The 13,392-nt window shown below is 41.1% G+C and overlaps 1 protein-coding gene across 2 annotated transcripts in view; it reads right to left on the bottom strand.

The window, feature by feature from the left end:
- LOC122545961 (procathepsin L-like) overlaps positions 1-13,392 on the bottom strand; it is a 50,936-nt gene that overhangs the window by 30,765 nt on the left and 6,779 nt on the right. The window contains exon 1 of one of the 2 annotated variants that reach the window (XM_087985312.1): positions 3,739-4,058. The exons of the other annotated variant lie outside the window; for it this stretch is intronic. Within the exon in view, the coding sequence (XP_087841438.1) occupies positions 3,739-3,848 (110 nt within the window). The 5' untranslated portion in view covers positions 3,849-4,058. Of the gene's footprint in view, positions 1-3,738; positions 4,059-13,392 lie in introns of those variants that run through there. 2 annotated transcript variants of the gene reach the window in all.

The raw sequence follows: 13,392 nt of genomic DNA, 5'->3' as shown, positions 1-13,392 counted from the left end.
AAGGCGGTGCCTCCTCCACCTCTTCGGTCCCCAGAGCTATGCCAGCTGCACCCTACCTTACATCAATATTGATCAAATTGTAAGACCATAGCCTTAAGACTGTGGCTGCCACCTCAAAAAAAGAATGAAATGTATATTGAAACCGCACTGGTGCACGGCATTGTCTTCATCTTGGTCAGTAATTTATGAACTCTAAGGAGAATATCTTCAAGATTAACTTATTCTGTATACAATAGATCGCATAAATCCCACACCCGACAGTCACCACACATCACCTGTTCTGCCATTGACATTTCATGAAACTTATTTTTTTAATGTAATTGATGACGAATAAACTAAGTACTCTCACTCAAAAGTATTAATGTTCTGAAAATTAAGAAAACATAAGGGAAAAAGTATGAAAATATTTCCTGGATTTTAAAAGAAAAAGCAAGTGAACAAACAATCGCCTTTTAATCACTAACCCATTTCTGTGAGATTCAATGTTATTTTTTTCTTAACATCATGCTTTTGGGGTTTGGAAGTGTTCACAGAGCTGACTCTTGATGGCTTTCTGAGAGTCAACTTTCAGCTACTGTTCAGCTGCAGAGTGACCAATTAATAAAAGAAAGGATTGTCTGAAATCCCTCACTCACCAAACTCTCCAATGCGCACTCGGTTTGAGATGTACTACGCAACTGCTTTGGAAGACTACAGATTACAAATGTAGGGAGACAAAAAGTGTTAATTCGAAACTCCATTGGTATGTTTGCTGAATCTGCACCATGGTTGAGCAGAACTGATAACTAACTAGTTAATATATTCACATTAAGTTTTTACAGTACACCTGCCCACAAAAGTCTCTGACTGTAGCCGTTATACAGCATATTTTAATTCCACATCCTGCACAGACAACCGCAGAGAGGTAGCAGCATTTTAGAACATAAGAGGACTGTGTCACCAGGGATTTTCCCACAAACCAAAGTGCCATCCATGAAAGCCAGCAGCTCTCCAATACTCAGTGTGACCAGATGAATGGTTTCTAAATTAAAAGGTGAAAGGAATGTTCTCTGGGAGGCCTGAGAAGCTGTCAATGTGACAAAGCAACTGAGCCAAATAACTAAGATTAATGAAAAAGTCAACAATGCAAACATTCCACATGAAGTAAACAGAGCGATAAAAGAGATTTGATGACAGTATTCATCTCGCATGAATGTGAAAATATTGTATCTTCGATTTAAATACTATCACTTGTGAGATCCTTTAAATCTATGAATAAAGCCTACCCAAGACGCACATGTTCGGAAAAAGGATCACCGACCACAAAACATTATCTCGCATTTCTCTCCATCGATACTGACAGACTTCCTGAGTTTTCCAGCAAATTCTGTTTCGGTTTCCACTTAAAACTGTATTCACTTTCCCCTCTAACAGAAACTCTTCGTGTAATACCACAGGCCTTTAAAAAGTGTAAGGTTGACTTTGAGCTGACTTGATATTTCTGCTTCAGAAAAGCGTAAAATAAACTTTTCAGCAAAAGATGCCGATCACAAAAGATAAGTTTGATACAGACAAAACGTGAACACGCTCAGAATATTAAACGCCAAAGACTGATTTTCTGTGCAGTGCTACCCTTACACATATAGCAGAGACCTAAACATTCTATTCTGAGTCTGTGATTGCGCTGTGCGACTCCAGTTCAGTCAAGCTCACCTTTAGAAAGTCAAAGTTGTTTTTTCACAACCCGAAAACTTATCAATGCATTCACTCAGGGCAACTGAATGCCACGAGAACCTATATATTCATATGACTTGCAGCGAGCGGATGTCACCGCTGAGATAATGAATGTGAATAAGCTTTGAAAAGGAACAGTAATCATTATTAGTGCAGAGGCACTCTCATTATACAATACCTTCATATATTCAGAATGCTTATACTGCTGAAGGAATAATTGTTGTTTTGTTTTCTACCTTTAATCAAGGGCTTCTCTAACTTATACATCATGGGATATTTCAATTTACAAATCCTCATTCAATAAAAACGCAAAAATACTGTCGCTGTAAGAGCAGGGCAGAGATTGGTCATGTTACAACTATGAATTGCACCCCCTGTGTCCCCAAAGCCTGTCCATCATATAATAGGGACAAGTGAGCCTCAATGACGAATTATTCCCCACTTTTTCAGACAGGTGCAGTTCGAAATCCACTCAGCGGCACAATGGCACAGTGGATACCTCACAGCACTAGGTGTCCGGCTTGACATTCCCGCCTCGGGTAAGTGCCTGTGCGGAGTTTACACATTCTCCCCGTGTCTCCGTGGGTTTCCTCCGGGTTCTTCGGTTTCGTCCCACAGTCCTAATATGTGCAGTTTAGGTGAATTGGCCATGCTAAATACCCGAAAGTGTTGGGTGAAAGGATAAATTTAGGGTTGTACTTTGGAGGGTTGGTGTTGGCTTGATGGGCCGTAGGGCTTGTTTCCACACGGTATAACATCTAATCTCTAAATAAAAAAAGAATCAGAAGTTGCAGGAAAAACGTAGATCTGGCTGCATCTGTACAGTGAAATCCATGTTATGGTTTGTGCCCCGAAACACGTTTTGAGAATCCACGGATATTTGACAATTTGCGACCATTCATGCAAAAGCAGCTGACTTAGTTGGCAACATTTCCACAAATATGCATGCCTTCCACCACCGATACTCAGCACCAGCAACATGTACTGTCTACAAAACGCACTGCAGAAATTTGCCTGAGATCCTGATACAACACATTCCAAACTGGACACCTACTTCAACTTAGAAGGACATGGGCAGGAGGTGTAGATGGATACCACTAGTTGCAATTCACGTCTAAAGCACACAACAACCTGACTTGGAAATAAACATTGCTCCTTCAGTGTCACTGAGTTCAAAACCTGCATTACACTTCCTAATAGCATAGTGCATTTAACAAGCTCATCGCCACTTCCTCAGGTTTAAAAGAGGAAAGGACAATAAGCATCAACCAAATCAATAAGTCCTAAATCCTGTGAATGAGTATTCAGGAAATAACAAATGGACTGAGACCCGATATTCACGGGATCTTAAAATGTTGGTTACCGTGACATTAAATAGAACTCTTTCCTTCAGTACTCCCTCACTGAATGAGCACCTTATCCCAGAACATCTCATATTGCTGTACCTGAACACAGCTGAAGCTGATTCAACCTGAGACGTAACATCCCTTAGACATAAATATCCACACTGATCCAAACAAATCTACCTTTAAAATAAAGATTTAAAACTGGAAATTTGTCAAAAAGTAGATAATAGTTACTATCGTTAAAAGTAGACAACTATCAAGGAAAATATCGACATGAAATGATTAGGCTACGTATGTTGAAATATCCAGATTGAAACTTCCCAGGTTAAATCTGTGCAGTAAGAATATGTCCAGTTTTGCGACCTGTTAACCACTGTCAGTTAGTACAGAGCAGGAATGGGAGGATTTGGAACTCCATCACCTCCCAGATCAGGGAAAATAAAAGAGCAGACTGAGGCAAAAATCAGAAAAGCCCCTCAACGAATCGGGGATAGTTCGGTTGAGGATGCCTCACAACTCTCTCTATCGTGGCTGGATACACTTCAAATCACAAATCTGAAAGACACGATCCCATGTTTCATATGAAACATCATATTCTATTCCTAATCTGTCCTGGTCCATCTGTCGACCCATCACTGAAGTCCAAAAGGAAAATAATACCTTGCATGAGTAAACTCACCTTTGAGTGTTCTTGTCCATCGAAGTACAGCTGTCCCTCAAACTGGTTGAGTTCTGAATTTGTGTCACTGGTGCGACTTTATTTCGACACAGCTTCCAATATAAATCCATCCTTCAATTCTCTGATTAACAAATAGGACAAATCATCTTATGAATGATTTCAAATGTTGATGTGGAGGAGTTGGTATTGAACTGGGGTGGACCAAGTTAAAAATCACACAACATCAGGTTAACGTCTGACAGATTAGATTTCTATAAACTGGTGTTATCTGCTTTTTAAGTATGCTCAAATCAGTTAGTGCAAATCATTTGGAGAAGTGCTTAAGAATTTTCCAACATCGCAAGCTTTAAAAGAACACTGTGTTCCAATGTGATCATATGATACGTCCTCTTTTTCTGTTAACATTTTTATTTTCCACAAATGGTTGCACTCGCAGAATGTGGAAACAGGCCCTTTGGACCAGCAAATCCACAACTACGCTTTGAAGAGTAGCTCACCCAAACCAATTCCCCTACCACACATAACTTTATCCCTGACTAATGCAATTAACTGACACATCGCTAAACTCTATTGCCAATTTAGCATAGCCGATTTACTGAAACTGCAAATTTTTGGAATGTGGAAGGAAAGCGAAGCACCAAGAAGAAACCATGCCAATGCAGGCAGAACATGAAAACTCCTGTGGCTGTAAGCGAATAGGGATCACTGACGCTTGGAGATACCTTGCTAACCACTGAGCCACCACACCATCTCAAAAACCACTGCTGATGAAGGAGGATCGTCAGCATTGCAAAGGGGAGATTGATCGAAGTGTCACCTAACTGTCAGCATCAAACATTTTTTTTTATGGAACAAAAAGGGGAATAAATCTCCTTCTACCCTGCATCAACCTTCAATTAGATCCCCCTGTGGAAAAGGATGGTGTTACCAGGGGCAGCGTGACATCGCCATGCCTTAATCATGAGGACAGACCAAGTTCATAATGACCAGTAAACAACTTTCCATGTTTCCCAAAATAATCTTCCAATTTTAGTGGCACTCTCGGTTAGACAACCAATTGTTGCCGTTTCCAAATTGCCAGTAAAAAATAACAACAACCGCCTAGCTATTCTGATTCCATTTTCTAACATTTCATCCATAGTCTTGTAAGCGTTGACATTATAATTACCAAGTGAAAACAAGGTTGGCTTTCAACTGAACCCTCAAATTGACCCCTGAAACTGACCAATATTCAGACTACATGTCTGGAAACTTACACGAGAGGAATTGATTCCTTTTATGATCACCACAAATGAGACTCGCATTGGAGAAATAATTTCATAAATAGTCTTATAACTGATTGAACTGAAAGTCCATCGGTTATAGAAGTGGGGTTTGAATCCATATTCCAAACTGAAAGAGATGGACTGCAGGAGCCACAATTTTCAAGGTACCACCTGAGGGTTCTGGGTAATCAAAGATGGAGCACGAGAGAATTTGTGATTGTCAGTGCTGCAGCTTTGAGACGCTTGTCAATGTTAGATTTGATTTCCTCGGTTTTTTTCGGAAGAGTATCACTGCTTTATAATTTTTTGCATTGGTTTATTAAGTTGGCAAAAGAATATCAGTATATAAACAGACATTGCTGAAAACTTTCAGCAAATATCACAGCATCAGAGTTAAAGTTTCACAACGGGTGATTCTTCCTCAGAATTCCAAACCTCCAAAGAAGCTCAAAGCAAGTTACTTTAAAACAAAAGAGGGAGCAGGGGCCATATGAGAGGTGAAAAATAAAGGATCATTTCGTGTTGCTCAGTCAAGACCATGGATTACACTGCCGAACAACATTGCGGGTTTCCCTACATGACATAGACTGCAGTGATTTAAGCTCATTGCCACCTCCTTATGTTTAACTAAGACCGTGCACATCTGACGAACCAGACAGTGACTTTTCAGAGCTGCCTAGCTCTGCTATTACTTTCATGTATCACTGGACAGCAGATTTCAGCCGAAGACAGATATAAAATGAAAGTAACAGTTGGCCTTCAGAAAACTCGTAATGGGGATTTCCTCGCAGCACGGAAACTGCGAGGTGGTTATTTTCTCTAATCATTCTCTGTTTGTTTGTAAACTACTGCGTAGAGAATTTTTTAAAAAGATGACCTTCGTCCAAAGCTGGAATTGGAACAATGACTCGCCCGAACTGTAAGGGGCAAGGTTACATTTTAAAGAAAGGTACCCAGTAGGGTGACTTCTTAAATTATATTTGCAAGTGGGCACGTGTGTTTTGCCTCACTATCGCATTAGACCACAAGTTCGTAAGCTATAGGAACATAAGTAGGTCATTCAGCCCATCAGGTCTGCTGCACCATTCAATCATTGCTGAGAGCGTCTCGACCCTGATGTCCTGACTCCATCCCTTTACCCTTGATGGCGTTGCGAATCATAGACCAATCTACTTTTGTCTTCACTCCACTCAATGCCGTTCCCTCAACAGCCTTCGGTGGAAATGGGTTCCACAGATTTACCACACTCTTCCAGCAGAAAATCCTACTCTCTCTGTTCTAAAATGACGTCCCTTCATTCTGAGGCTGTGCATTCGAATGTTCATCTCGCCAACTCGCCGAAAACTATTCACCATGCCAACGTTATACATGTCTCTCAGTTTTCTGTAACTTCCAATGATATTCTCTATCATCCTTGTTGTGGTTCTGTTCTCCGATCTGGAAGTTTTTGTTGCAAACGTTTCGTCCCCTGGCTAGGCGACATCATCAGTGCTTGGGAGCCTCCTGCGAATCGCTTCTTTGATGTTTCCTCCGGTGTTTATCGTGGTCTGTCCCTGCTGCTTCCGGTTGTCAGTTTCAGCTGTCCGCTGTAGTGGTTGGTATATTGGGTCCAGGTCGATTTGTTTGTTGATGGAGTTTGTGGATGAATGCCATGCCTCTAGGAATTCCCTGGCGGTTCTCTGTCTGGCTTGCCCCACGATAGTAGTGTTGTCCCAGTCGAATTCATGTTGCTTGTTGTCTGCGTGTGTGGCTACTAAGGATAGCTGGTCGTGTCGTTTCGTGGCTAGTTGATGTTCATGTATGCGGATTGCTAGCTGTCTTCCTGTTTGTCCTATAACAGGAAAAACAGGCAGACAGAACCACAACAACGAGCACCCGAGCTACAAATCTTCGCACAAACTTTGAATCTATCATCCTTATGTACGCAATTGTGCACAGTCCCAGATACTCTAATCCCTTGTTATATGACAAGCCCTTCGTTCTTGTGATTATTCCTGTGAATCTCTTGGGAACGCCCTACAAGCTCAACATATCTTTCCTTAGATAGAACACAAAAATGCTCACAATATTTCCAATGCCGTCAGACCTTGGCTCAGAAAGCCTCAGAAGTGAACCCCTGCTCTTATATTTATCATTGCCTGGAGGAATAGTGCCAGAATATTGGAGGATGGCAGATGTTGTCCCCTTCTTCAAGAAGGAGAGCAGAGACAGGCTAGGTAATTACACATTAGTGAGCCCTACTACGGTTCTGGGTAAAGTGTTAGAAAAAAAATGTTGAGATTGAAAGGTTATATTTCTAATCAACTACAGCTGAATAAGTTGATTGGGAGAGTCAACACGATTTCATGAAAGTTAGTTCGTGCCACACAAACCTTATTGAATACTTTGAGATGGGGACAAAACAGGAGAATGACAGTAAAGTGGTTGTTAAGGTGTATATGGATTTCATCATAATGTTTAATATGTTTCCCCACGGTAGGCTGTTGCACAAAATACGGAGGCATGGGATTTCGGATGATTATGCGGTTGGGTTGACTCGCTGAAAAAAGACAGTGGCTGGTAGTTGATGAAAATTGTTCATCCTACAGTTCCGTTACAAGTCTTGTACCTTACATCAAGGATCAGTTTTGAGCCCAATGCTGTTTTCATTTTTATGAATGACTCAGAATGCGGGCATAAAGGAAAGTGTTAGTAATTTTGCGAATACGCTATGAGGATGAAAATGAAATATTAAACGACAGATAAGCTTCAGGTTCGCTCAACAGTTCTGCACAATGAGAGCTAAAAGGCCTCTCCTGTTTGATGTTCTATGTTCTATTCTAGCCATCTCCAAATGAATGCTAACGTTGCGTATGCTTCCCGAAATATGAAGACAACTTGAATGTTAAGCTGACAAGCGTATTCACTCGTATACTAAACTTCTACCTTTCCTACCGAAATGCCCACTCTCAAGCATTCCCACATGCATTTTATTTGGATTTTGCCTGGTATGGAGGGAAGATCGTGTGAGGGATGTGACACTGTTTGAGGGAAGAAGGTTGAGAGGTGACTTAATAGGGATAGACAAGATAATCAGAGATTTAGTTGGGGTAGATACTGAGAGCCTTTCCTCTGTTTCTGATGGCTCTCAAGATGGGTAGTAGCTTTAAATTCAAGGTTGACAGACACAGGACAAATGTCCGAGGTCGTTTCTTTCCTCAGAGTGAAGTAGCGGCATGGAAAGCATTGCCTGTGACAACAGTAGACTCACCTACTTAACCGTCATTTAACTGACAATGGATTGACATGTGGATGAAACTGAAATATTAAACGACAGATAAGCTTCAGGTTCGCTCAACAGTTCTGCGCAATGAGAGCCAAAAAGCCTCTCCTGTTCTATGTTCTATATTTTATTCTAGCCATTTCCAAATGAATGCGAGCGTTGCATTTGCTTTCCGAATTATGCAGTCATCGTGAATGATAAGCTGACAAGAGTATTCACTCATATCCTACACTTCTACCCTTCCTACCGAAGTACACAGCCTCACGCGTTCCCACTTTCATTTCTATCTGCCACTTCTGCACACTCTCCTCGGCTGTCCGAGTCCACCTGCAGCCTTCCCGCCTCCTGAAGACGACATATTCTTCCAACTATCTTTGTGTCATCTATGAATCCAGCGACATTGCTTTCGGTTATTTCATCCCCATTATATCAGGATCTGTAAACTTCTGGTTTATGTGAGCAAATCGGCGCAATATGTGAGAGAGAGGAAACAGCATGGGTCCCATCGAGTCCGTGGTGACTCCATCGCAGACATAATCAAATTCATCCCTTTTGACCTTTTATTGATATAACAGATTTCTAAGTTTTGGAAAATATGTTTTTTCTGCCCAAGACAGTATGCACTTGACAAGCTAAAAGGATAAACTGAGAGTAGTCTGGATTATGCAGTATCTCTTGATATCCAGGCTTATTTCAGGATTAACTTCTGGATTCTATCCAGTTATGACATTGATAAGAACATGAATACAACTTTTTGGAGGGGTATGGGCCAGCCAAATGAGACTAATTTAGTTTGTGATTACAATCAGCATAGATTAGTTGGACCGAAGAGTCTGTTTCCATGTTGTATGACTCTCTGAAACTTCGTTAACGTTGTGAAAGATGAAGTCAGAATCTATTCCGTCAGCATTGCTTTTAAGGAAAAACTCAGTCAACCAAATCTATAAGCATCATTGAAAGTGTAAACCTGTTCGGAATCCCATGATAAGCACAGAGCCGAGCATGCAACGCAGAGCATGTTGCAGCTTGGAGATCATGTTATGAAAATAAGATAAATTCTGTAACAGAATGGAATGGTATGTTCCTTTGGATTTTGAAATTTCAGGTTGAAAGTGTGACCAATGACAATTGATTATCTTTCTGAAGACTCTTCTAAACTACAATAACCAATAAGAATTTATCTCAGCAACGGTGGAACAGACGACTTGTGGTGAATGGCCTCCATCTACTCCTGTGTTACTAAACAGGGTTGTTTGCGAATGTTGCAACAGGCCAGTGGATAGTTACTCCACAGTAGGACTACGAGGGACTTGTTGAATGCTGACACTCAAGTGTTCTCTGTCTACACAATCTTCCTAGTACTGACACTATCTCTACAAATATGGAAACGAATGAATATCGTGACGAAAGCGAGTACCTAATGTTACAATTACATGTTAGATCTGTGTTCCTGTGAAACTGTGCATTGCCTTTAACTGAGATGACATATAATTCAGAAACAAAAAGGAAGCGAATGTAATAATCTTTCACATTACAAAAAGTTCTGCTTATCATGCTTGTTTTTGGGAGGAATTGGATATTTTAGCAGCATACTGACGTGAACGCTCTTGACACGTTCATTACATTCCCAATTACGAGTCTGAATATGTGGACCCTCCTGGAAGACTGTGTCCACATAATGTGGGAGTCCAGTTGTTATTTGCTGGAGCTGCACTCACTCACTCACTCATTCACTCGCTCACTCACCTTCCGGTCTTCATTGATAAATTGGAAGGCAAGGGACAGACCAAGACTCATTCGCTGTGGTATGTTCAGACTTAACAGGGCATAAATACTTCTGTGCTGAAAATACATTGCTGGAAAAGCGCAGCAGGTCAGGTAGCATCCAAGGAACAGGAGAATCGACGTTTCGGGCATAAGCCCTTCTTCAGGAATGAGGAAAGCCCTTCCTGAAGAAGGGTTTATGCCCGAAACGTCGATTCTCCTGTTCCTTGGACGCTGCCGGACCTGCTGCGCTTTTCCAGCAACACATTTTCAGCTCTGATCTCCAGCATTTGCAGTCCTCACTTTCTCCATAAATACTTTAGTGTCAGCATTTTGGAGAAATGATAAAACTTATTGTACATCACCAGCTAAATGAGTCCTTTTTCCTGTTTGTTTTACTATTTACCATTAGATGTCGACAATGCTGTATTTTCAGTATATATCAGCCACCACATACTGGCTTGAGAGAGTGGTCTAGAATCGTCAATGGAAATTGCTGCTTTACTTGTGGGGACAGTGTTCCCACAATGGTCTTACGGCTTCTGGAGACAATGACACTGACAAAAGAGCAGCAATATATTTCCAGGATGGTGTAGAGTATGGAGGGAAATGTGAATGTGGGGATTGTACACAACTCAGTTTTGGTCTCGCCTCTTCAGTGATGGAGTTTGCAACGGAAGAAGTAAGCTCGGTGACTCACTGCAGATCATCCTGTAGACAGTACATACTGCAGCTGCAGGGTAGTAGATATTGCAGGAGAAACATAATCGAGGAGCGGGAACCTCAATCAAGTATATGGCTCTGTGTTAGACGGTTGTTGTGTTGTTGTGGCTTCGACATCAGCACGAGTGTGGTTTTTTCCACCATGGTGCTGACATGAAGATTGTTGGTTTTGCGGAGTTTCTGAAAAGTCACGAGTTGTGGCAATTGTCTCAGATTCCCCAGCTTCTGTCCTGTGTCGGCAATCATTGTGTTAGTCTCGGTGCTCCAATCCACCTTCTGGTCAGTGAGGAGCACGATAAACTCATGGTTGTGACTGTTCGGGTGGTTCTATTTTCAGACAAGGAAACCACGATGGAAGCTGCGTATCCATGAAATGGTAAGTTGTGTTTCTAAATAAAGAAAAACAGGAAGAGGAGGTAACTCGTCCCTGCAATTGCCTAGATGCATGAGTTGTCTCTCTGGAATGGAAAATTGCAAACGTTACTCTGCTTTTAAAGGAGGATGAAAAATGAAAATCGGGGAATGACAGACCAGTTCACTTAACATCTTTGAAGTGAAATTATCGTAATCTCTAATCAAGGATGGAGAACTTAATTGAGCAGAAAGCCAAAATTCAGATTCCTAAAGGTGCAATGTTATCATTGCCTTTCCCAAATTAAAAAGAAATTGATCGGATCTCGTAATTACAGGTATCAGGACACCTATTGTTTGATTTTGCTTATCATTGGAAGACCAAGTCACAGGAATTGCGTTGATATTTTCCACATAATTTCTCCCAAAATAGGGCATGATGCAGTGACGGTGGGTATAAAAGAATGGCAGTCACTGGGTGAGGATGACCACTGTCCAGAACTGGTAGAAATAAGCCAGAATAAAGTATTTGTCCCCATTCAGTGTTTCTGAGGTTTGCATGCGATGTATGTTCGCATTGACATTGTCATTGTACAAACCAATCAGAACACATCTGGAAAGTTAATTGAATATTGGAGACAAAGTCTAACAGGTGAAATGTAGTCTTCATTGGTTATGATTATAACCTTTCCTTCTCTAAATTAATTTGTAGCTTCTTCATCATCTGGTGTGTGGATTTCTTTTCATTATTTTTCCCTTTTGAGAGATTATACCTTGAATGTAACAAATTCATCTCAGCTTTGAAGGTAGCCCTTTGCTGGACTGCTGTTTTTGTTTTCTGCTAACCACGCATTCCATTCTAACCATCACAATGCCGTTCTTGAGACAATGATGTCTGTTCACCCTCAGTTGGTTATTCTTACTCGGAAATGTTCATCCTCATTTTATCTCTTCATTCTGAATTCCATGAAACATTCCCATACTGTCATTTAATCCATTTAGAGCTGAAAAATGTGTTGCTGGAAAAGCGAAGCAGGTCAGGCAGCATCCAAGTAGCAGGAGAATCGACGTTTTGGGCGTAAGCCCTTCTTCACGAAAGGGCTGAAGAAGGGCTTATGCCAGAAACGTCGATTCTCCTGCTCCTGGAATGCTGCCTGACTTGCTGCGCTTTTCCAGCAACACATTTTTCAGCTCTGATCTCCAGCATCTGCAGTCCTCACTTTCTCCGACTTAATTCATTTAGCACAAATCATTTTGCAAAGCTTCCTTTACCGACGATAGGCAATTCTGTTTAATACACACTTGGAAAGTTAATCCCTCACTTCCTTTGATAATGTCACTGATACTCCTTCTACCCTTTTTTTTGGTGCGTGGATCCCCACAATCTGTGCATGGCGTTCACTTCCCGAGACTGGTGGTTGGTATGTCAACACAATGCCCGTTGCGTGAGGAAGCTCAGTGTGATTGTGCAGCTCACAGAGGAAATTAACTATTACTATCCCAGGAAATGTTTGAGTTATTGTAGTGCTCCATTTTATCTACTCGATAATATTAAATTATAGCTGCAAGCTCCGACATATTCTTCGTCTATATCCTTCCCACTATTCAGTGGTCGTTAGATCGCACTGAGCAATGGAATTATACATTTTCTTTCTCCAGTTTTAATGAAAGCACAGAATCGAAAGAAAAAAATCATAAAATACCTGGAGAAAATCACCAGTTTTGTCAGCATCTGTAGATGAAAACCAGTGATGGCATCACTCAACTCAAAAACTTAAATCTGTTTCCTCTCCACAGATACAGCCATGCCTGCGAAGTTTCTCCAACGAGTTCTGATTTTGTTTCATTTTTCCAACATCCAGAACCCTTTATTTTCTCTTTATTCATCCGATTTTGGGAGGCCGTTCGACTGCACTGAATTACAAATTAATCTCACCGAATATAAATGTTCACCACAACTCGCACAAAGTCTTCACAATTGTCTCTTACTTTTTTTTTAGTTTCCTTAACTTTATTTTGTACTCTGGCCCATTTTATCTCCCATGTCTTTTCAGATTTCACTTTTGCAAACAACTGTTATCTGTGAGGTCCGGCCATTTAATTTCGTGCAATACTTCTCACAATAAGTGTGCAGAACATCTTCCTTGTTCTGTGTTCATCGTACATGCTGACATGTCAACCTCACGATGACTGAATTCTCCACTTCCGCTGGAAGTTGCTCGTCAGCTATGAGCAGCTGTTGCAAGCCCTGTCAACGAGTAGGCAAGAGTGTGTTCTGGACTCTTGTTA

Source organism: Chiloscyllium plagiosum, unplaced genomic scaffold, assembly GCF_037043375.1.
Source record: "Chiloscyllium plagiosum isolate Xiang-an unplaced genomic scaffold, Cpla_swu_hap1 HiC_scaffold_52, whole genome shotgun sequence".
Taxonomy (NCBI): Eukaryota; Metazoa; Chordata; class Chondrichthyes; order Orectolobiformes; family Hemiscylliidae; genus Chiloscyllium; species Chiloscyllium plagiosum.
This window is presented reverse-complemented; position numbering and strand designations above follow the sequence as displayed.